Source organism: Leuciscus leuciscus (assembly GCF_965113295.1).
Source record: "Leuciscus leuciscus genome assembly, chromosome: 4".
NCBI lineage: Eukaryota > Metazoa > Chordata > Actinopteri > Cypriniformes > Leuciscidae > Leuciscus > Leuciscus leuciscus.
The window spans coordinates 54,933,216-54,958,237 of record NC_138728.1 but is presented as its reverse complement, the minus strand read 5'-3'; the positions used below and the strand labels follow the sequence as shown (position 1 = coordinate 54,958,237).

At 42.6% G+C, this 25,022-nt stretch overlaps 1 protein-coding gene and 1 long non-coding RNA gene across 13 annotated transcripts in view; one reads left to right on the top strand and one right to left on the bottom strand.

Annotated features, from left to right (window-relative positions):
- LOC309497139 overlaps window positions 1–25,022 on the top strand; it is a 549,185-nt gene that overhangs the window by 288,197 nt on the left and 235,966 nt on the right. The window lies entirely within an intron of this gene.
- The window catches only part of LOC309497115 (NACHT, LRR and PYD domains-containing protein 3-like), a 202,138-nt gene that overhangs the window by 64,305 nt on the left and 112,811 nt on the right, over window positions 1–25,022 (bottom strand). For 2 of the 11 annotated variants that reach the window (XM_082167327.1, XM_082167328.1), the window contains 4 exons: window positions 6,833–6,919; window positions 6,621–6,755; window positions 3,615–3,662; window positions 1,044–2,874 (listed from right to left, as the gene is read on the bottom strand). In XM_082167327.1, the coding sequence (XP_082023453.1) occupies window positions 1,044–2,874; window positions 3,615–3,662; window positions 6,621–6,755; window positions 6,833–6,899 (2,081 nt within the window). In that variant the 5' untranslated portion in view covers window positions 6,900–6,919. Of the gene's footprint in view, window positions 1–1,043; window positions 2,875–3,614; window positions 3,663–6,620; window positions 6,756–6,832; window positions 24,873–25,022 lie in introns of those variants that run through there. The other 9 variants (XM_082167322.1, XM_082167331.1, XM_082167321.1 and 6 more) reach the window with 7 other exon arrangements.

The window sequence follows — 25,022 nt, the reverse complement described above, 5'->3', positions numbered from 1 at the left end:
CCCGCAGCGTAAGCTAGCTTACGCAATACGAGAGAACCTCTCGTAAGAGAACAAAATAAACATTGTGTCTTTCCATTCTGTTTTCGGTGCTGTCGTCTTAGAGGAGTTGGTGTTGATGACAAGAAAATGTGCGAGATAATATTTTTCCCTGGTTGTTGTTTTAGTACATTACGCCACGTAGAGCATTTTAAAATGTCCCAGTGACATGGTTTTAACGCATTTCTTTTAATGAAAATTGAGAAACATTTCATGTCAAACCTCCACGTAGGGCATGATTATTTGAGTATAATTTGGTCATGACGTTTGTTATATTGGAGTATTTTAACCGCCAGCTACATCTCACATAGGCTATTGCCTCCTGAACCTTTACAATTTCTCAATGTAAACAATATATAACACATAACAGCCAAACAAAAAAATTCACAGTAATTTAAATGTCATTTTGACCTTTATTCATCTGAAAAAGAGGGAAGATGATAATGGCCTGGTTTCACAGACAGGGCTTAGACTAAGCCAGGATTAGACCATAGATTAATTAGGACATTTAAGTAATTTTTATAAACATGCTTAGAAAAAAAACATTACCGATGTGCATCTTAAAACTAAAAAGGCACTGATATATTTTTAAGATCAGTCAGTGCAAGTTTATTTCAGTGGAAACAGCTCAGACTTACATTTTAGTCTAGGACTAGTCTTAAGCCCTGTCTGTGAAACCAGGGGAATGTGTTTAAACACTAAACAAGAGGCTAAGATTTAGAAAGTAAATGTAGCTTTTATAAATAATGGGAACTATTTCTTTAGGAGGCACTGTCTACCTCGTCTGTTTAGAGGAAACACCACTGGTTCATTCATACTACAGTTCACACAGGAGAAAGAGTCTGCAAGCCATAGTTATGAGACACCTTTTCATACACACTTTTGAACACAGTGAATCAGCGAATGTGAAGGTAAAACCTGAGTATGTTGAGTTGACAGTGTGAACAACAAGATATTTCCAACTGTATTTTAACTTTTAATTGTTGTGAAATTGCATAATTACTCACAGGGCTTTTCTGCAGCATCTCACAGCTGGAACGAGACTCTCGTAGCCTGCTGGTGTTGAAGTGAACCTCTTTGGGTTGAGCTCGTCCAGCACCTTCTCTGACGTCAGCAGTGTGTAGGCCAGCACTGTGCACATCGAAGAGGAGAGTCCCCTTCCTGGATGATCATCTGGACCGAGGTATCTCTGGATTTCCTCATATAGTGAATTATCTTTGAGCTCAAGTAAGCAGTAAAATAGGTTGACTGAAGCTTCATCTGAGATGTTCCGCTGTAGTCTTTCTTTAATGTATTCAGTTGTTCGTCTGATGCTCTCTGTGGTGTCTTCAGTGTCTGTGGTGTCTTCAGTGTCTGTGGTGTCTTCAGAATCTTTGAGCAGGCCTTTGAGCAGTTCCTGACTGGATTCCAGTGAAATGCCCATCAGAAACCGCAGGAAGAGGTCCAGATGTCCTCTCTTACTCTCCATGGCTTTACCAACAGCCTTCTGCAGTAGCTCATGTAATGTGATATCTTCATTGGGCTCATCAAAGAAAAACTGAAGCTCCTGCATGTTCTTGTTCAGGTAACAGAGGAACACATGCACTGCAGCAAGAAACTCTTGAACACTCAGATGCACAAAGCAGAAGATCTTTGACTCATGAAGTCCGACTTCCTTCTTAAAGATCTCAGCGATCATTCCTGTGAACTCTGTGTGTTTCCGCTCTGTCTTTTTACTCACATCAATACCACATGATTTCAGATGTTTCTCATAGAACACAACGCTATCCTTCTTCAGCTGTTCAAACGCTAGCTTGGCCAACTTTAATATCATATCTCTATTTGAATCTAAGAGCTTTGTACGTTGTCTTTTCGTTTTTTTATCGTACTTCTGGCTCTTCATGTTCATCTGTATCAGCAGGAAGTGAATGTACATTTCAGTGAGTGTTGTGCTGATGTTCTCTGCATTGTTCTCGATGAGGATATCCTGAAGGACCGTGGCCGTGATCCAGCAGAACACGGGAATGTGGCACATGATGTAGAGACTACGAGACGTCTTAATGTGTGAGATGATTCTGGAGGCCGCAGTCTCATCTGTGATCCTCTTTCTGAAGTATTCCTCCTTCTGCTGGTCAGTGAATCCTCGCACCTCTGTGAACAAACCCACATGCTGAGGAGGGATCTGATTGGCTGCTGCTGGTCGTGAGGTCACCCAGACGAGAGCTGGCGGAAGCAGAGTCCCTTTGACCAGACTTGTAAACAGCACGTCTACAGATGATCTCTTCTCAACAGTCTTTAATGATCTATTTTTAAAATCCAAAGACAACTGACTCTCATCAAGTCCATCAAATATAAATGCTAGCTGGCGTTCCTTATATAACTTTGATTTCTCCAGGTCCTTCAGGTCCTCCAGTTCAGGATAAAACTCCAGCAGAAGCTCATGGAGACTAAACTCTTCATTTTCCATCAAGTTAATCTCTCTGAATGGAAGCAGGAACACACAGTCTATATTCTGATTGGCTTTTCCTTCTGCCCAGTCCAGGATGAACTTCTGCACAGAGACAGTTTTTCCAACGCCAGCGATGCCCTTTGTCAGCACAATCTTTTCCTTTTTCTTCAATTCTGTAAATATATCATTGCATTTGATTGGTTTGTCCTGTGTTTGTTTGTTCTTGAAAGCATCATCCATCTTCAGAACCTCATGTTCCTGATTGACATCTGCCATATCTCCCTCTGTGATGAACAGTTCTGTGTAAACAGCTTTTAGATCTGCTTCATTTTCCTCTTTGCCCTCAAATATACATTCTGCTTCCTTCTGCATGTTGGCTTTGTGGTTTTCCAAAAACGTCTGCAAATTCTCTGTATTAAAAATAATGTAAGCAAATTAAATGACTGGCAAAAAGAGTTTTATTTTTAAGCCACACTTTTTATAAGGTGCCTTTACCATGTACTAACATTTAATACAAGACTATGGATTTACTGTGTGACTACACTTTGTTCTGGATGATTCCCACATTTCTGCTAATGAGCTGAGTTATGGGTTTGGTTAAGGGTTAGGATTATAGGGGTCAGAGTTAGCTTCTGGGTCAAGGGTTGGGCTACAGTTAGGGCTAAAGTTAACTGTAACTACAAATGTTAATTAAATGCATGTTCTTTGAATGTAATTGCACTATGGAGGCTGTTGAATGCTTGATTCTGATTGGCTGACAAACTTTCTAAGGTGTGCAATCATTTTCCAGGAAATGCACAGCTAAAGTAGTTCCAGGCAGGTCCACACACACACGCACACACACACACACACACACACACACACACACACACACACACACACACACACACACTCTCTCTCTCTCTCTCTCTCTCTCACACACACACACACTCTCTCTCTCTCTCTCTCTCTCTCTCTCTCTCTCTCTCTCTCTCTCTCTCTCTCTCTCTCTCTCTCTCTCTCTCACACACCCACACGCAGATGTGCCCCACAACTTTATCAAAAATAGTTTTGCAACTGAAAAGCTGCATGACATTTCTCTGAATTCGTAAATACATCCAACATGTCTAAATCGTTTAAGACGTCTATTATGAAGAAATGATGGTTGCACCTTCTAACTGTTTCTCTGGTGTCTCCGTCACTAAGGGTTTTAGTTGCTCTGTAAGGAAAGAGAAAATGAGTAAATTTATAAGGAAAGAGACAATAGATACAATAATACAGAAGAATAAAGTGACAAGTACCTAAAGCATTTCTGAACCATATGGCTACAAACTAAACTTCCTTAAAGGGTAACTAAACCCTAAACCAACTTTTTTTAGTTAAAGGGACACTAGGTAACTTTTTAACCTTAACTGAACATCTTCGGAGTCAGTGGAATGGTTATATTACTCATTTCGGGTTGAATGGTGGTGGTTTCGCACCCCCCTGGTGCCCGAGAGCGGAAAAAACTCACTTGCAACTTTGGGACGCGGGTCGGTGTCAGGAAGTATCGCGTGATATCAGGTCTCGCGATGTAACGAATTGCTTGACGGCACTGCACACGTACACGCCCCTATTCAAACACCGGCGGGCTAGCTATAAGCAAAGGGCAACGATAGATTGAGTTATGGCTGAGGCTGAGCCTGTAAAAAAGAAGCAGAAAGCTAGGAAATCTTTGTCGGAGGACCAACGAAAGAGGAAACGGGAGACTGACCGAGCAAGAAGTCAGACTCGAGTAAATATATCGGACCGGCTTTTTCAGAATGGTGAGAACTGAGAGAAACAGAAGCCTGCAAAATGGATGCTGATCCTGCTGTTGCACTTGTAAGTTAAGTATCTTTGGAATAAACTGTGTTTAATATTTCAATTTCAAGTAATTGCGACCTCAGGATGTTTGCTATTGTCTGTAAAGGTTTTTATTATGATCGCTGTCTGTTAGGGGCTTACTAGTAACATTACGCTAGATACTATAACTTTGATGTTAGGCATTGTCATTAGCAAACACGTTTGATTTCTGTAGTTGTGTGGCCGTTCCTCTGTCGGTTTTATTTGTGTAACTTACACTTTTATTTTATGTCACTAAGTCAACGCGTCTGATAATAGGCAATATCAGACGCGCAAAATGTTGCACATATCATGATCGAGCTAGAAAAAACGTTCTGATGTTTTCTTAGACAAGCAAAGGTAAACCATCATTCTACCAGATGAACTTATAGACCTTGCTAATATAACTTTAGACAAATATTAGCCTCCGATATATATATATATTTTTATGCTCATGCCCATTCTCCCAAAAACAAACAAACAAACAAACAAACAAACAAACACGAAAGCAGTAGTTCGCCTCGTTCATATCGTTCGTTCCCGGTAAAAATACTAGTATGCATGACAACACAATAAATAAAAAAAATCGCCATCAGTTGGAAAGAAAGTATTGCTTTACTTGCCTCGGTAGACATAACTGGTTTTGAAATAGCCGGTTCCTCTGCTCAGCTAGGTTGACAGCTGATCAGCTGGGTTGCTCGTGGCGAGGGGGGAGGGACAACAGTTCGTTTTTACGACAGAGTGTTTGAAAGCATTATACTACCAGACACTAGGGGGAGCTCGTAGAGAAAAAACACTCAGACTTGCATAATGCCCCTTTAATGATCTGTAAGACTGGGGCTTTATTAATGCTGTTCATTGATTCGAGTAAGTTTTTTGACATTTGTGTATAAAGTGTTTTATTTCTACAATATATGGTGTAAAAACGTCTGAGTGCTGCCCTCTTCAGGTTGAACGGTGGCTACTGCAGTTGAATTTTTTTATTGGAAGTTGCGGTGGCAAGTGACATAAGCGGTGGCAGGTGACGTAGGTAGAATCCTCTGGGGTTGACAAACGCGCCGGCAAATTTTGCTGTATTTTTTCACATAGCGGCAAAATATGAATATGCCAACAGAGAGCGCGTGATATTGACAGCCCCCCGCTCATCCCCGCCTTCGGCTCGTCTTCTCTATCTGCGCTGGGCTCTGCCCACTTTTCCTGGATTTTCAAATATTGCCAGTGGGTGGAGTCAGGCTCTGACCAGGGGTTTAGTTACCCTTTAAGAACAGGATTCACAACTACGGAACATTATTTCATACATGATTGTTAATAAGCAGTGTGTCTCAGAAAGCACAGTTATTGTGTCTTTTTAAACATTACAATTTATTATATTTGTATTATATGAATTGTATTATAGTCATATATATATATATATACAGTGCTATGCATAAGTGTATACACCCATGCTAAAGTTGACTAAAAAGAGGAATAAAATATCATATTTTGGAAATTGAACTTAATGCCTTAATTTAAAAAATTTGGAAAAATCCAACCTTTAAGGCAGTGGTTCCCAATTGCAGTCCTCGTGACCCACTGCTCTGCACATTTTGTATGTCTCTCTTATCTGACACACTCAGTTCAGTTCATGGAGTCTCTCCTAATGAGCTGATGATCTGATTCAGGTGTGTTAAATAAAGGAGACATACAAAATGTGCAGAGCAGTGGGTCACGAGGACTGGAATTGGGAACCACTGCTTTAAGGACACCAATTTTCTTTGTGAATGAATAATGTATCGTAAATAAATAAATGTTCTTCCTTAAAATACATGGTGCATAAGTGAGTACACCCCTATGTTAAATTCCCATAGAGGCAGGCAGATTTTTATTTTTAAGTATTTTTTTATATATATTTTTTTAGGATACTATGCATCCTGATAAAGTTCCCTTGGCCTTTGGAATTAAAATAGCCCCACATCATCACATAGCATTCACCATACCTAGAGATTGGCATGGTTTTATTTCAGTTAGCCTAAAAGCTAGTTTGATTTGCATTGCTCTCAATAAACCAAAAAATAAAAATCTGCCTGCCTCTATGGGAATTTAACATAGGGGTGTCCAAACTTATGCACCCTGTATTTTAAGGAAGAACATTTATTTATTTACGATACATTATTCATTCACAAAGAAAATTGGTGTCCTTAAAGGTTGGATTTTTCCTAATTTTTTAAATTAAGGCATTAAGTTCAATTTCCAAAATATGATTTTTTCCTCTTTTTAGTCAACTTTAGCATGGGTGTATACACTTATGCATAGCACTGTATATATACTGTATTACCATGTCCTGCAGTGTTTAAGAAGGTCACTGGGCCTGTAAAGGTGTTTCCAGTGAGTACAGGAGCATTTACAGTTCCTCCTGTGTCAGCTTTCACATCAACACTGACTCCAGTGTGAGCATTGCTGCTCATCTTGCCTGGAATAGAGACAGAGAGATTAATTGCATTGCTTAAATCAGAACTTTAACATTTCTGATATTTTTTCTTTTATCACTATTACCTCCTTTTTTGTTTTCCAGCTCATCTAGTGTGTTATCATCATGCTGTTCAACAGATGCCATTGTCCTTTACTGACTTACAGCTGTTGGACAAGAACACATGTCTATAATGAATTGTATGTTATCAGACACTTTCCAAAAATACAAAAAAAGAGCAGAGTATAAGTGCTGTCAATCGATTTAAAAATATACTAATAATAATAATAATTTTAGGGGGATTTTTGTCATTTTTTGGTAATCGCGATAAACAATAAAGTTTTTAATATATTTTGATATTGTGATACTCCTGTGGTAGGACTCATTGACAGCAATAATGAAACTGCCTATAGGGATTTGGTGAGTAATTTGATCATGTGGTGCCGAAGAAATAATCTGTAAAACTAAGGAGATCATTATAGATTTTAGAAGAAATAAACCCACATACACCTGTCTACATTAATGTGATGTATCTGTCACGGAGTGACAAGCGGCCTGGCGGAACTTTTTCTTTTTGGGATATGTTCCCCTGGGGAACAATGACAGCAGAACACCAGGATGGTTCCGGTTCCCTATGAGAAGATCATGGCGGCAGGCGAGGCTTGATGAGAAAACTCACGTCAGGTGGCGATGCGTGGGATTATGATCCACGATTGGGACACGTATTAGGAGTGAGGGTTATAAAAGCCATTCTGAATGAGAGAAGGGATCGCCGTCGTGGACTCAGAGGAATACAGGCAGTGGAGAAGAGATTGTGAAGACTTTTAATAGTTCTAGTGGGTGAAGAGCTATATATTCTTTGAATGAATAATGAGGATTGTGGAAAACACGCTGTGAGTTTGACTGAGCTTCGACTCCTCTCCTTATTGGCTTCCGATTATTACTGTGGCAACATTGGACAGTTAAGTACCACCTTTGTAATTCTAAAGAGAAGATAAAGATTTGCCGTTTCCACTGTGGAGGCTGAGTTATGTGTCTGAAAACTGGAAATTAACTAAAACGTCTTTCTGATTTCTTCGATGCCCGTGAACAACAGTGTTAAACTGACTTGTGTGCAGCCCTTGCTTATTCGATCCATTGGGAAGGAAATGCCAGCTGGATGGTGAGAGGAATGCCTTGGGTGCACCGTGAGTCTGTTCAATTTTGCAGTCCAATTGTTTAAGTGAGCACGAGTGAGTTCTTGCAGTGTTCTGGTGAATTTATGTGAGTGTGGATTTGTGGTTTTTGCTTTCCACTCCAAATCACTGCTGATCACTTTCTCCCATGCGGGGGCCGCTGAGCTATGTTTAAATGACTCCATGTCTATCGAAGAGGTGTTATACAGGGACTAACACCGTCTAGAGACTACGCTGGTGAGATACGTAACCTCTTCTCTGCCTGGGCCCTGTGAGTGTACAGCTACATTGGTGAAATACCTGTCATCCTCTTTGCCTGAGCCCGGTGAGCATACAGCTACGCTGGTGAGATGCGTAACCTCTTCTCTGCCTGAGCCCTGTGAGCGTACGGCTACGCTGGTGAGATGCGTAACCTCTTCTCTGCCTGAGCCCTGTGAGTGTACAGCTGCGCTGGTGAAATACTATTAACCTCTTCCCTGCCTGGGCCCTGTGAGTGTACAGCTGCGCTTGTGAAATACTATTAACCTCTTCTCTGCCTGAGCCCTGCAAGTGTACAGCTGCATTGGTGAAATACCTGTCATCCTCTCTTCCTGAGCCCTGTGAGTGAACAGCTGCATTGGTGCAATACCTGTCATCCTCTCTGCCTGAGCCCCGTGAGTGTACTGCTGCGCTTGTGAAATACTATTAACCTCTTCTCTTCCTGAGCCCTGTGAGTGTACAGCTGCATTGGTGCAATACCGGTCATCCTCTCTGCCTGAGCCCGGTGAGCGTACAGCTACGCTGGTGAGATAAGTAACCTCTTCTCTGCCTGAGCCCTGTGAGTGTACAGCTGCATTGGTGCAATACCTGTCATCCTCTCTGCCTGAGCCCGGTGAGTGTACAGCTGCATTGGTGCAATACCTGTCATCCTCTCTGCCTGAGCCCTGTGAGTGTACAGCTGCATTGGTGCAATACCTGTCATCCTCTCTGCCTGAGCCCTGTGAGTGTACAGCTACGCTGGTGAATACTATTAACCTCTTCTCTGCCTGAGCCCTGTGAGTACAGCTGCACGGTGAGGTACGTAACCTCTTCTCTGCCTGGAGCCCTGCTGTCCGAGAACCTACCTGGTCCACGTTGTTCCGTTGTGAAGCCCTGCTGTCCAAAAGTCCAGCGTCCACTGAAGAGGAATCATTATACGCTACCTGCCATCTACCTGGCCCTTGCTGTTCCACTGTGAAGCTCTGCTGGTCGAGGACTTATTTGGTCCACTTTGTTCCGTTGTGAAGCTCTGCTGTCTGAGCGGCCATCTGTCTAGAGTCCAGCATTCGCTGAAGAGGAACCATTACACATTACCTGCCCCTCTCACTTGAAGCCTAGAGAAGATACGACGATTGCCTCTTAAATATTCTTGTTCTTAACTTAATAAAGCAAAGACTTTTATTCTTTTAACTTTGTTGTCCTGCCTTTTCACTGGTTTGCTCCTTGAGGTGGTGGGCCGGCCACTCCGGCCTGTGACATATCTATTCAAAAGAAAACACGTGAGACAGAATGTCTGTCTTTGGACCACAACTTTAATAATAATAATAATAATGCATAAGTTGTATATAGCGCTTTTCAAGGAACGCAAAGACGCTTTACAAATGAAACAAACAAACAAAACAAACAAAAAAATGAGAGTGCTACTGTAGATTGTAGGCGAACTGAAACAGGTGAGTTTTGAGCAGGTTTTTGTAGGTGGTCAGTGAGTCTGAGTTTCTGATGTGGATGGGGAGTGAATTCCAAAGGGTGGGAGCAGCGATGGCAAAGGCTCGATCTCCCAAGATTCGGTACTTTGATTTGGTGATGGGTTTGAGAAGGTTTAACCCTCTGGGGACCAAAAACGCGCCCGCGCGTTTTGCTCGGTTTTTTTTTTAGCAATGAAAAATAAACACAAAATGCTCTGTTAATTTTGATCTTTCATTTTCGTGTAATACATCAATCGATCCTGTTCAGTTTCTATTTTTTTTCTGTATACTCACAATAAAAATAAAGTGTTTTGCTTTTTGACAAATAAAGAAAAACTAACATGATGCTATTTCTGCCTTCTCTCTGTCAGTAAACTCCCATTTGAAACGCGTTCGAAAATGATCTATAACTCCGCGAAAATTCAGTCAAACAGGGAAACAGACCCACGGGCATAAAGCTTGAGATCGCATCTTTTAAATGAAGTAATTTATATAAAAAACAAATATTATCAGCTTCTGTAATCTGTATAAAAAGAGAGCGACTCCAGTCGAGCTCATTACGAGATGATTCACAGTAATTTGACCACGCCCCGGAGAGCGCGTGCTATTCAAACGCAAATTCTGAGAACCATTTCAGTCTGTGAAACGCCCACATCAACTGTAAACAAAGAGGCATAATATAGCCTACCTTATGGAGAAAATTTTCCGTGCTGATATGAGGAGCAGATCCCGCTGAGGAGTGAGGTAGGCTAAGTTATCCTTTCTCAAGTGTTAATGTGGAATAACGTTATGGAATAACGTTAGTGTAGGCCTATGTAAACAAAAAGATGAATCGCGTTTCTATAATATGAATCGCGTTTCTGTGAGATGAATGAAGGGTACATATTTGTAAAGACTGTTTAGCCTAAATATGAATCGCGTTTCTGTGAGATGAATGAAGGGTACATATTTGTAAAGACTGTTTAGCCTAAATATGAATCGCGCGTCTGTGTGTGAATAAACTGCTTTGCTAGAGCCTACTGAGATGAGTAAAAATCGACTGAAATATGTTGTATAAAATGTATTTGTATAAGCAACGTATTAAACTGCAAATTAACATTTATAGGCTATGCCCTAATATTTCATAAAAACAACGTTACAGTCAGGCGAAGTATGAAAGACAATATTTTGTTGACTAGATTTGGGTACAGTTTTTACTGTAGAATATACTGTAACATCAAATAAGCTTTTCTGCTCATATATATAAAATACTATTTTGTCAAAAATAAAGTCATAGACTAAGATGTTCCAATGTTGGCTATATTCAAACTAATGAATACATATGATAAAATGTAGGCCTATAATCTTTTTTTTTTTTTTACAAAGAAAGAGTACTTTTTTTGCAGAAATATTGCTGAAATTGTAATTATTGTTGTAATTGTAACCTTTTTAATAAAATAGCAAAACATATTTACAAGATAGATGTAAGCAAAATCTTAAATGGTCAATATAAGTCTTCTTCTAAATATATAGGCTATTTTGTCCTTGCATTGTGGCTCAGTCAGTGTCACACCTGAATGAATGGCTAATTGTGCAGAGTCATTATGCAGAGTGGGTGGGACTGGGTAATCTAAGGTGTAAACTACTCCTCCCCCTCGCATATTGGCTTTCCAAGCAAAACCTGTTTTACACCATTTAAATCAATGTATTTTTTTTTGTGAACGATAAAGCAAGACTATTTTCACATAATTTTGAAGCTAGAACTCGAAGAGAAAACATCCATTAGTCAAAAGTCTTGTGGGCACATATTTTGTATGAGTTTTGTGGTCTTATTTCAGCAACTTTCATTTTTATTTTTTTAAATAACCACGCATAAACATTATTCTCTTAAAAATACAAACATCTACATACATGTTGCTCGCATATTATGGTAGGCCTGTTTGTGCTATATAGAGTGAATTTACACCTTTGCCATTAACATGTTTATAAATAACTGAAAAAAGCACAAATGTCAGAGCATGTCAGAACATCTCAAGGGCCCCAAAAACAGCTTGGTCCCCAGAGGGTTAAGTCGGCAGAGCGGAGGCGTCGGGAGGGGCTCTGAGGTTTCTTATCTGTGCAACACGCGCCCCCGAATATTTCCCAACATTCTCAGCACTCTAACTACGGAATCTCTACTGTCTCAAATGCAAAACTTGCAAGCATACAATACATCACATTACCCCCCTTTTTAAACAAAGTTACATGCAGATTCACACTGAAACCCGTGCATGGCACAACATTATTGGCTTTACCAACAACATAACAGTTACTTTTTTTAAAACAAAACAAAAAACAACATCAGAGAACAAAAATAAGCACTGTATTTATACATAAGACCATTTCAGTCCTATACTGTAGTGCTATTGCAAGAGGTGTATGTTTCATGGATTACAGGTCAAAACGTTTTGGTGGTTTTCTACTTCTGGATGAGCGGCGTGGACTTGGAGCCACCCCTGTAACCCCTCCACAGTCCTCTTCAGAAGGCTCAGGAACAGCTTGTTTTTCCTCTGCTGCACAGGGTTGAATCAGAGTGTCAGTCTCTGAACAGTCAGTCTCTTTAACAAGCTCATCCTCTACAACCCGGGGTCTCAACTGGTCATCATGTCTCCTGAAAGCGACATCTGTGTCTCGTTGTCTCTGCATGTTACACGTGCCACCTGGTCCGCATTCAAAGGAGCTTGTTCGAAGTGTTCAGCTATTAGTGCATGAATATTTTCTGACAAGGCGGCTGTGCCAACATCAGTCGTGTCCGGCAAGGGAACACGCGAAAGTCCATCTGCATTACTGTGTTTCTCTGAGGGACAGTATTCAATATGGTAGTCATAAGCTGAAAGGATGATTGCCCATCTTTGAATCCTGGCCGCTGCCATGGTGGGTAGACTTTTATGCTCTCCGAACAAAGTCAACATGGGTTTCATGGTCAGTCACCATCTTGAATTTCCTTCCCCACAAATATTGGTGATTTTTTTTTTTACTCCAAAGATGAGCGCCAACCCCTCTTTTTCTATTTGTGAATACTTTTTCTCTGCAGGCACCAGAGTTCATGAGGCATAAGCCACAGGGCGTTCCTCTCCAGTGGGCATGGTGTGTTGCAAAACTGCTCCAAACCCATACGCTGAAGAATCGCATGCTAAGGTGAGTGGTAGACTTGGATCATAGTGTACCAGAACCCTTTCGTTCGTAAGCAAGTCTTTAATTTTTTCAAAAGCTCTTTGCTCTGACTGCTTCCATTCCCAGGGTACATTATCTCTCAACAATCTGTAGAGGGGAGCTGCCACTGTACTTTGGTTGGGCATAAAACGTCCATAATAGTTGACCAAGCCCAGAAATGCTCTCAGCTCCTTGACACAGGTGGGTGCTGGTGCATCCCGGATTGCAGCAACTTTGTCTGGAGATGGATGAAGGCCCTGGCTGTCCAGCACAAATCCTAGATATTCAATTTGCTTTTTCCCAAACTCATATTTTGACTTTTTCACTCTCAAGCCATTCTCCTGGAGTCTTTGCAGCACTGCCTGTAGCCTCTGCAGATGTTCATGTTCTGTCCTTTCAGTGACCAGTAGGTCATCAAGATAGACAACAAAATCAAGATCTTTCATGATGTTCTCCATAATTCTTTGAAAGATTGAGGGTGCTGAACTGACAACAAATGGTAGTCTATTGTAGACAAATAAACCTCTGTGTGTGTTGATGGTTAGCAGCTGTTTGGACTCATCGTCAAGAAGAACCTGCTGGTACGCTGAAGCCAGGTCAATCTTAGAAAACACAGTTCCCCCAGTCAGTGTAGCCATCAACTCCTCAATCCGAGGTAGCGGGTAAGTCTCTGTAGTAGCTGCTTGATTCACAGTTAATTTATAGTCTCCACACAGTCTTATGTTTTGTCCTTTTTTACCACCGGCACAATGGGTGCTGCCCATTCACTGTGTTTTACTGGCGTGATTATTACAGCCTTCTCCAGTCGGTCCAGCTCTGCATCAACTTGAGCTTTCATGGAAAAAGGCAGTGGGCGTGATTTACAAAAGCGTGGGGGAATTTCAGGATTCACCAGTATCTTTGCCTTAAGCCCACGGAGCGTGCCTAGTTCATCTTTGTACACCTCTGAGCACGAATCTAGCACCTCTTCAATGGACCTTGCTTGATGCACTCGACTTACATGTTTAATTTTTTTCCAGTTCAAGGTGAGCTTTTGTAGCCAATTTCTGCTACACAGAGCTGGCCCCTCCCCTTTTACTACAATTACGGGTAACAATTCACATTGTTTTTCGTAGCTCACATTAGCTTGAAACTGTCCCAACACAGGCATAATCTCTCCTGTGTACGTTTTAAGCTTGACTCCGGCGACCTCTAGTGGCTCTTTTGAGAACGCAGCTTGAAATAGTTTCTCAGATATGATGCTCACGGCCGCGCTGGTATCAGTTTCCATCATAATTTCTTTGCCATTTACTTTAAATGCATCTATGAATGACTTTTTGCCATTCTCATCACTTAGTAGCAAAAACATGGGCAACTCAGCTTCCTCTACCCCCATATACCCACATGTTTTTCTCCACATAACGTTTACTTTTCCCAGCTTCCATTTTTCCTCTGCAAGCTCTTTTGATGTGGCCAATTTTCCCACAATTACGGCATTTTGCCTCCTTGAAATGACATACCTGAGGGCTGTGATTTTTGCCATGGCATCTATAGCACTTTTTCCCTCTCTGATCGGAATGTTGCGCTGCTTGCGCCCGCGCATCCACTTTATGCACTACACCCGAGCGTGAGTCTAGCCCTCTCAGCTGCTGTGTGTCTTTCTCCGCCATCTCCATACTCAATGCGATCTCAAACGCACGTGCAAAAGTCAGATTAGATTCTGACAACAGTCGCTGTTGGCAGGCTTCGTTGCGGATTCCACTTACGAAACGGTCACGCAATGCCTCATCCAGCGTTGCTCCGAACTCACAACTCACAGCGCACTGTTTCAGCTCCGCTGCATATTCCGTCACCGTCTCATCAGCTCTTTGATTGCAATGATTAAAACGGAATCTTTTTTTTCACAATCAGCAACGGCTTTGGCTCAAAATGATTCTTTAAAGTGTCCACAAAGTCTTTGTAAGACTTATCCTTTGGCTTCTCTGGCTGTACCAAGTTCCTCAGTAAACCGTAGGTTGTTGCTCCCATCACACTCAACAGGGTCGCAACCTGTTTCTCCTGGGGAATGCCGTTCGCCTCGAAGAACTGCTCAAGCCATTAAATATAAGCCGACCAAGACTCTGTATTCGGAACAAACTCGCCTATATTTCCAATAAGCGCCATAATGTGAACAAAACTTTATCCTCGTCGCCAATTTTTCTGTGATGTATCTATTCAAAAGAAAACACGTGAGATGGAATGTCTGTCTTTGGACCACAACTTTACTCTGAGGTTTCTTATCTGTGCAACGTGTGCCCCGAATATTTCCCAACATTCTCAGCACTCTAACTATGGAATCTCTACTGTCTCAAATGCAAAACTTGCAAGCATACAATACATCACAATTAACAACTCTGCAGTTGAAATTGTTAATACCTTTAAGTTTTTAGGCATCCATATTTCAGACTCACTTTTATGGTCTTTCCATATCACCTGTGCAATTAAGAAGGCACATCAGAGGCTTTATTTCTTGAGGTGTCTCAAGAAATATGGTATGTCACTTAACATTTGACAAATTTTTTACCACTGTACAATTGAGAGTATACTGACAGGTAATATAACAGTGTGGTTTGGCAGGGCTACTTCACGTGAATTGTATCTTCTGACAAAGGTGTTTAAAACTGCATCCAAAATGATTGGGGTTCCACTGGAATCGCTCCAAAACATTTATTGGAAACGCAGCACTAAGAAGGCACTGGGTATTATACAGTACGTTAGTCATCCGGCACATAATCTCTTCTCCCAACTTCCATCAGGGAGAAGTTTGCAGAGCATCCCAACACGCACATCACGTTTTAGGCACATTTTACTTGACAAATGCATTCACAACCTTGCAACTATGTTATTGTACTGGTAATACCAAACTCTGCTACTTCGCTTTGCTTCGTAGACAGAGTCTGGAAGGGCGTAATTGAAAAGTGTTTTCTCGCGGTGGGGGGGGGGGGCGCTTGTCTGAAGTTTAAAATCACTGGTTACCCGTAAGCCAATCATATAATGTTTGGTTATGGCGTGTGTTATGCGCAGGCTCAGCCGCATCTAACTTCCACTGTAAACACATGTATGATGCGAAAACAAAACCATAGAGCGAAATACCGGAGTGAACATGGCTGTGAATGACTTTTGCAGATTATGTGAAGTAAATCTACGCATCCACGGTACAATCTTAGCGTCTACGTCACGGCTTTCAGCCCGCCCTCTGTTCGTTGATTGGCTGGCTGTTTTCAGGCCGGAGGAAAACGGAGAGATAAGGCGCTATCTCAGACTGAGTACAGAAGCTAAATGAAATTGAGCGGAAGTACGAAGTCTGACATAGTCAGGCTAAAAGTAATACATCCTTTCCATTCAATGTTTGGCCCGCAACAATAGAATGTTCTTGATGTTTGAACATTCACATGAACATGTTTGAACACCTAGAATACTATGAAAAAAAAAGTTTAGCTTTAAGTGGGGAATTTCTTCTGTAACTCATTGGTAAATGTGCATTTGCGCTTCGGCATGTTGCAGGCAGAAGTGCTCGGACGGCTGTCTGCTCGCTCGTTGTGAGTGTAAAGAGAGCCGGCCACACGGCAGCCTCTCAGGGATTACGCCACATCCAGCACCGCAGGTGTAGATTGCCCTAGTGCCGGTCAATTTAATGGCTCAATGAAAAATAATGAAAACCAGGACATTTTCATCACTTTATACAAAACAGGCAGGATGGCCAGGACAGGACATGAAAACAGGACATGTCCTGGGAAAACAGGACGTTTGGTCACCCTAGTATATAATGTATCTAACGGGCTCCGTACATTTTAGTATCATTATATAATTATAATATTTCTTTGGTTAATTTGCCTTTGCATTTTTCATTTTTATTATTGTATAAAAATAAATATATTAATAAAAATATCAAATGCTAATGCAAAATAACCAAAGAACTTTTGTGTTGAACAGAAGAAAGAAACTCATACAGGAAATGGTGAGTAAATGATGACAAATATTTCATTTTTGGGTGAACTGTCCCTTTAAGGCATCCCATACGACCTCACGTTTACACACTGCCTCCGAAACTTTCATCTGTTTGAATGGTGTTTTGACAATTCAGAGCCATCGAATGACGAATACGAAAAAAAACCACAAATACGAGAATTTTGAACTCAGTGTGCAAGGACCTTTAAGGCGGGCATACACTGTGCGATTTTCACCTGATTTTGAGACGAATTCTGACTCGTGCGACTCTTTTTCGGGTCGGGCCGATTTTCAGCTTTGTCGTGGGTCGTTTGTCGTGCCGTGTTCGTACAGTGTACAGGGGGAAACGAGAGGCGAATAACCTCTCCCGACCGGCAATCGGATGGTCGGATGAATTTCTGGCATGTTAGAAATTTTGGTCGCTCCTCGTGACTATATCGCACAGTTGCAGCAGAGCTACGAACTGATCGCCCTAAACTCAGTGTTTTTCCCCTCACTGCACCTGCGCAAAAACAGAAGTTTAACCATTTCATCTGCAGAAATAAATAAATAAATAAAATAAAAAAAAACAAAAGAGGGAGATCTAAGTTCTGTAGTTCAAACTAGCTACAAATTACTGTTGCTGACCTCCAGTTCGTGTTGCAAAATGGATTAACCATTACTCAAGTCTTCCAAGCCACCTGCGATCTCCAAATCTACAAGAACTAAACACCAAAGCCATCACACGTATCGCTCATGTAATATCCCTGGACATTACTCACCCACTCAACCGCTACTTCTTACTCCTACCCTCTGGCAGGAGGTTCAGAAGCATAAGATGCAATAAAACCCGCTTCAGCAGAAGCCTAATCCCTTCAGCCATCAAAACACTCAATAAGACAAAGCTACACAGATAGATAAATTGTTTTCCAGTGAAATAATGTATGTTTTTCCCATATATGTATGTGTCAAATGTCTACTGTGTATGAAAATATGTATGTCTATATGTGCCGTGAGTATGTTCAATGAAAAGCGTTTTTCTGGAAATGCCGTGCATTTTTTAAATTAATTTGTTAAACAATGTTTTTGAAATAAAGCTGTTTTTAACTTTCATTGATGACTAATCCTGGTCATACTTAGGAGGGAGAGGTTATTATGTGAGTATAGGAGACCATAAGTCTGAGTGGACATCCATGACATGCGGAGTCCCTCAAGGCTCAATTCTTGCACCACTCCTGTTCAACCTGTATATGCTCCCAATGAGCCAAATAATAAGAAAGAACCAGATCTCTTACCACAGCTATGCAGACGACACACAGATTTACTTAGCCCTATCGCCTAACGACTACAGCCCCATTGACTTCCTGTGCCAATGCATTGATGAAGTAAACAGTTGGATGTGTCAAAACTTTCTTTAATTAAACAAAGACAAAACTGAAGTCATTGCGTTTGGAAACAAAGATGAAGTTCTTAAGGTGAACGCATACCTTCACTCTAGGGGTCAAACAACTAAACATCAAGTCAGGAATCTTGGTGTGACACTAGAGTCAGACCTTAGTTTCAGTAGTCATGTCAAAGCAATAACTAAATCAGCATACTATCATCTGAAAAATATTGCAAGAATTAGATGCTTTGTTTCCAGACAAGACTTAGAGAAACTTGTGCATGCTTTCATCACCAGCAGGGTGGATTATTGTTATGGACTCCTCACTGGCCTTCCCAAAAAGACCATAAGACAGTTGCAGCTCATACAGAACGCTGCCGCCAGGATTCTGAGCAGAACCAGAAAATATGAACATATCACACCAGTCCTCAGGTCTTTACACTGGCTCCCAGTTAAATTTAGGATTGATTTTAAAGTATTATTACTGGTATATAAATCATTCAATGGCCTAGGACCTCAATATATCGCAGATATGCTCACTGAATATAAACCCAACAGATCACTCAGATCATTAGGATCATATCAGCTAGAAATACCAAGGGTTCACTCTAAGCACGGCGAGTCTGCTTTTAGCTATTATGCCAGCCGCAGCTGGAACCAGCTTCCAGAGGAGATCAGATGTGCTCCTACAGTAGTCACTTTCAAATCGAGACTCAAAACACATCTGTTTAGCTATGCATTTACTGAATGAGCACTGTGCCAATGCTCGTCCGACTGTTTATACTGTACTGTATTTTATTTTTCTAAACTGTTTTAATTAATTCTTTTATTATTTTAATTTCTTCTATGTAAAGCACTTTGAATTGCCATTGTGTATGAAATGTGCTATATAAATAAACTTGCCTTGCCTTGCCTTGCCTAATTATTGCAGTGTTCGGACTCGGACATATTATAGACTGTTAATTAATTATATGGCTATAATTCACTGTAGGCCTAAATGTTTTAGAAAAATAGGAGGAAGCTTCTATGTAATATTTTATTATCCTCACAGCGCGTTGCTTATGCGATGCGCTATGAAATTATGGCGCAAGCCAGGGTTTATCGCGCTGATTCACGCATATTTCACACGTAGCCTACAGTGTGAGCGGTGAAGTCGCAGCTCGATGATCGGACTGTATAGTGTGAGCACATAAATCCTGAGCTTTGGCTTTACATCGCATGTGATCTACTCGTTCAGTGTGAGTAGGTACCTTGCTGAAATCGCACAGACATCGCACAGTGTATGCCCGCCTTTAGTCTTCATCTTCAGACGAAAATGCTTATTATTCTTAGACACATTTTGGTCATTTTTGTCAACTTTTAATCATTACTTTTAGTCAAACTGCAGTTTGTGTGTGTGTGTGTGTGTGTGTGTGTGTGTGTGTATGCATGTATCCACACATGCACAGGACCAAGGGCTGTATGTTTGCATTCACACATGTACATATGTAAAGTGAACATGATGGACATGCTCCTGAATTTTTTTTATGTCTGGTCATTTTTGACCACACCACAAACAAAACAGAAGAATTTCAATTCAAACTTCCTGATTAAACATTAATGTAGACTAGTGTGATAAACACTGTATTTTTACCCCCGGATTTTAATTAATATTTGCAAATTTATTTACAAATAAAACTTGAGGTGCATAAGCTCAGATCAATGAGGCCTGTGATTAATCAGTTTGAAAAAGAAATACAAAATCAGTTGTTATTGTAAGAAAACAAGTTGACAAAAAACGTCTCAGGTTACGTATGTAACCCTGGTTCCCTGAGAGGGAACGAGACGCTGCGTCGAGACGCGGTGGGAACGCCCTGCATGATTGCGTCGTGAAGCACGTGTATAATCAGTCCAATGGAAAGACGAGACGTCATAGGCGGGTGACGTCATTGACCAGGAAGCTATAAACCAGCGCTGAAAACAGACCGCGACAGCTTCTGAAAAGCCGAAGCAAGTCGATCACAGGCATGCAGGGAGTATGGCAGGGCGACGCAGCGTCTCGTTCCCTCTCAGGGAACCAGGGTTACATACGTAACCTGAGACGTTCCCTTTCAAGGGAACTCGAGCTGCGTCGAGACGCGGTGGGAACCCTATACCCACGACGCCATATGACAAATGCCTGTTCTGTATGAAGACCATGCGCACACTAGGAACAAGCACCGTAGACCCTGGAGTGGAGCCTAGGACCAAGTCATAAAATCTAACAAATGTATGCGGTGAGGACCAGCCTGCCGCATTACAGATGTCATAGAGTGAAATTCCTGATAATAAAGCCTTAGAGGCAGCCATACTCCTGGTAGAATGGGCCGGGACAGCCAAAGGTGAAGGCTGTCCGGCCGCTTCATAAGCAAGTGAGATAGCCTCAACTACTCACTTGCTCATTATCTGTTTAGATGCAGGGCAACCTATCTTACATGTAGGTAACCCGAAGCAGACGAATAATTGCTTTTATATATACGCCACAGGGCAGCTCTGTGGATATAAGCACCCAAAGCCCGGACAGGGCATAACAGATTAAGTTCTTCCTGATCTGGGGTATAAAGGTGGAGGACAGAAGGCCTGCAGCACAAATGACCCGCAAATTTAGTAGGGACCTAGGAATACAACCCGGCAAGGGGTGAAGAAAGACTATCACCATACCAGGTGCAAATCCAAGTACGTGTAGGCCTTAGCCTCTATGTACCACGGAGAAGACGAAATAAGGATCTCTCCTCAGAGATAACCCAGCAAAGAAACATTCATTGCAGAAATCAAGTACTGTACCATAGGGCAGATAACAAGATTCAGAAGGCGTTCTCCGCACCAGGCAGAGAAAAGTTTCCATTTCAGTTCATATTCAGTCTTCTCGTGAAGGGAGCTCTAGACTGGAGTATGGTCTCCACGACCTCAGTCGAGAGACCTGAATCTATGAGCTGGGCCCCCTCAGAGGCCGAGCCCACAGTATCCATAACTCCGGATGAGAGTAACTCCCAGGAGCAAAGATATCGAGAAATGCGTACAGGTGTAGCCTCAACCACACCTCATACGTTGCATCCAGTTCAAGCAGAGCTGGATGCGTCAGGAAGAATCACATAGGGCAATGCGTTGTATAAACGATGCGAAAGATAGACTTGAGTCTTGACCGAAGTTCTCCCAAAGGAGCTCCACCACCTCGGGGTGAAATCTCCATTCCCCAGGCCTCAGCCCCTGCCTCAACAGGATATCTGCTCTGATATACGAGACCATCAGTGTGTTGTCCGGAAGGACAAGCACATGGTGACCTCTCAGGTCTGGCAGGAAGTATTTGAGAGCTCGAAATACCGCCATCATTTCTAGCCGATTTATATGCCAGAATCGTTAATGGTCCTGCCAAAGACCTTTCGCCGAGCAGCCACTCATGACCGCCCGCCATCCCGTGAGGGAAGCATCCGTCGAAAGCGTTACGCGTCGACAAGAAGCCCCCAGCACTGGGCCCTGGGTGAGGAACCAAGGTTTCTTCCACATGACCAAGGCACGAAGGCATCGCCGCGTGACCTTGATCGTGCGAAAAGGATTTCCCCTCGGAGAAAACCCCTTGGTCCTGAGCCACCACTGCAGAGGTCTCATGTACAGAAGGCCAAAAGAAATTACGTTGGACGCAGCTGCCATGAGCCCCAACAGTCTGAAACTGTTCCACAGTGAGTGACTGGCCTAGTTTTACCCCAGTTACGGCGAAGCCGCAACCCCAACATCTTTAAATGAGACAGAACGACATCTCGATGCCGAACTGCCATCTGCTCAGATTGAGCTAGGATCAACCAATCATCGATAAAGTATAATACGCGAATGCCCTGGAGTCTCAGAGGAGCCAGAGCTGCATTCACGCATATTGTAAAGGTGCGGGGTGATAAAAAGACCGAATGGAAGAACCCGATACTGGTATGCTTTGCCCCCGAAAGCAAACCTCAGGAACCTCCTGTGATGAGGATGGATAGATAAGTAAGCGTCCTTCAAGTCTATTGTGACAAACCAGTCCTCGGACTAAATCTGTGACACAATCATATTAGCTTAAGCATACTTTGAACTTGAGATTCTGAAACCTGCTGTTTAATTGACGCAGGTCTAGAATAGGACGCAACCCCTCATCCCCTTTCAGAACAATGAAGTAACGGCTGTAAAACCCTGACTGTCTGCTGGGAGGAGGAACCCCTTCTAGAGCTCCTTTTGCAGAAGTGTCAGTACTTCCTGCTCCATAAGCAGAGCCTGCTCGGGGTCCACCACTGTGGGGAGGACCCCTAGAAATCTAGGCGGACGAGAACCGAACTGAATTCTGAAACCCTTTTCTATAGTGTGCAGGACCCACTGAGAAATATGTGGCAGTAGTTTCCACGCTGCCAGAAATTCTACTAGGGGAACCAGTCTCTCGAGACTGGCCTCTGGATTTGGTTGAACAGTCACTTTGGTGCCCTGAAACGGCGAACCGGCAGGGAACAACCGAACTGACCGTTCTACGCCCCTCCTCGGAGGATCGTATGGGGACGCTGACACCTCGGTGCCCTGAACGGAGAACCGGCAGGGAACAACCCTCCTCAGAGAGTCGCACCCCAGAGGGTGCCGAGGAGAAACGATTTCTCAAAACCGTCCCTGCCCCGGAGGAACCTTCAGAAGCCTGATAGCCTCAGCGTCAGGGCTTCTTACAATTTTGCTATTTTAGAGATAAAACAGTCCTCAGATCTTGCATATCCCTAACTGGCTAGACTGCGACCGCCACCCAGGTCCCCCTCGATTGTGGATGAGCCTGAATGGCGAATCTCTGTTTTGTCGCACTCTATGCTGCGAGGAGCTTAGTAGGCTGAGACTGCTCCCGCCCAGCAGTCTCAGGAACATTAGATCGGTGAGGAAGAAACCTCTGGAACGCCCCTGAAGAGTTTATTTCTTCGTCTCTTGAAAGCGGAGCGTCCAGAAGAACAGACATATTTTATTATCTTTATTTTTCTTTACATCAGAAAAACTATATATATACATATATATAAATATATATCACTCCGTGGCCACCAGCAGGAAACAACCGAACTGGCAGCGCTGCGACCCTCCTCAGAGAGTCGTCCCCCAGAGGACGCCGAGGAGAAACGATTTCTCGAAACCGTCCCTCCCCGGTATAGTTTATCTGTTGCGCAACACAATTCTCGAATAGCGTCAGTGCTGACATCCTCACATTCATCCATGTTCTTATATACTTTACCCACCAGTGCTGCCTAATAATATTTATCTATTATTTTATGATGGCTGGTGGGTAACGTCGGGGATATGATGACGCCGACCCGGGAGAGAGATAGCTCGCAAGCGTCTCTTTAACCCGAGGCACTGTCATACCAAGATACTTAATACCCTAAGCATTACAATAGTAAAAGTTTAAGGATTAAACACATAAATAGAAACCGGTTTATTCCACGATCTCGACACCTCAGTGTGGAGATAGGGAAAAACGGCACTCCCCGACGAGGAGGCTTGAAATATAGAGTTTTTCTTATATTTTCACTCTCATATATGTTCGGCTGGCCAGTAATATTTAACTTGGCAACAGCACTAGATAAAACCTCCTTTTATAAGCTCCTCTTTATTCAACAGAGTTATGAGCTGACTTTATTTATTTATTGAAACTCATAAACATCTGCTTTATTTTTCTTTTATTTATTTTTTAAACAAAAACACTAACGATACCAATTCCTCGGAACTGGAAATCGCAGGATGAATGCCTCATCCCGGGGAGGAGAAACCGCAGAGCGTGCTTCTCCCCGAGATAAAGCACTGGATCCAAAAGGTGTTTGTTAGAACCATTTGCGATCCCCAAGATGCGCGTCGACGCCGTGCCTCGGCAGCAGCGGGACCCGCGCCTCGGGGGGCGCGCACCGAACCGTCCTCCTCGAAGAACGGCCGGCGGGAGCGGAGCGTCCTCACGGACAGCTTCTCGCAATGCTCACAGTCAGCCCCCTCGAGAACTGACTGTTGGCATGCTCCACTCCCAAACAAGCAACACAAAGCTTTTTACTCTGGAGTGTGTCCCCACCCGTGATATAACGTGGGCAGGGAACAACACAACGCTTGCTTGCTCTCCTTTTTTTGCCATAATATATATATATTGCAACTTGACAGACAACAATAAATATGACAAGGACAGAATACACAGATCGCTTGCTGAAGGCACAGAAGCTGTCGCGGTCTGTTTTCAGCGCTGGTTTATAGCTTCCTGGTCAATGACGTCACCCGCCTATGACGTCTCGTCTTTCCATTGGACTGATTATACACGTGCTTCACGACGCAATCACGCAGGGCGTTCCCACCGCGTCTCGACGCAGCTCGAGTTCCCTTGAAAGGGAACAAACATTTTATTCAATATTTTCTGTAGGCCGCTGCCGGGTCTCATCATCCCTGACTGGGGTTTCTGACATTTTTGCTTGAAACATTTGAGAATAGTTTTAAACTGTTTTTGTGTGTTAGTAAACCTAACTTGTGTTTCATTTTTTTGGAACTTGTAGTAGTAGGACGGAGCACTTGTTTGTTTGTGGATTCTTATAATTTGTATTAATTATTTTCTAGGGCTGCACGATAAATCGCATGAGATTGTTATGCGCATCTCGTCAGTAAAGCCGGTTCCTTGATTAGTAGTAAATCGCCATCACCTGCTTTCAGATGGAGCGGCATTTACTACTAAGAGCCGTAGTTCACTGACAAGCTGAGCCATATCGCATTAATATCGCGGACGTTTCGCCAGCGATAATTAATGCGATATGGCTCAGCTTGTCAGTTAACTACGGCTCTTTGTAGTAAATGCCGCTCCATCTGAAAGCAGGTGATGGCGATTTACTACTAATCAAGGAACCGGCTTTACTGACGA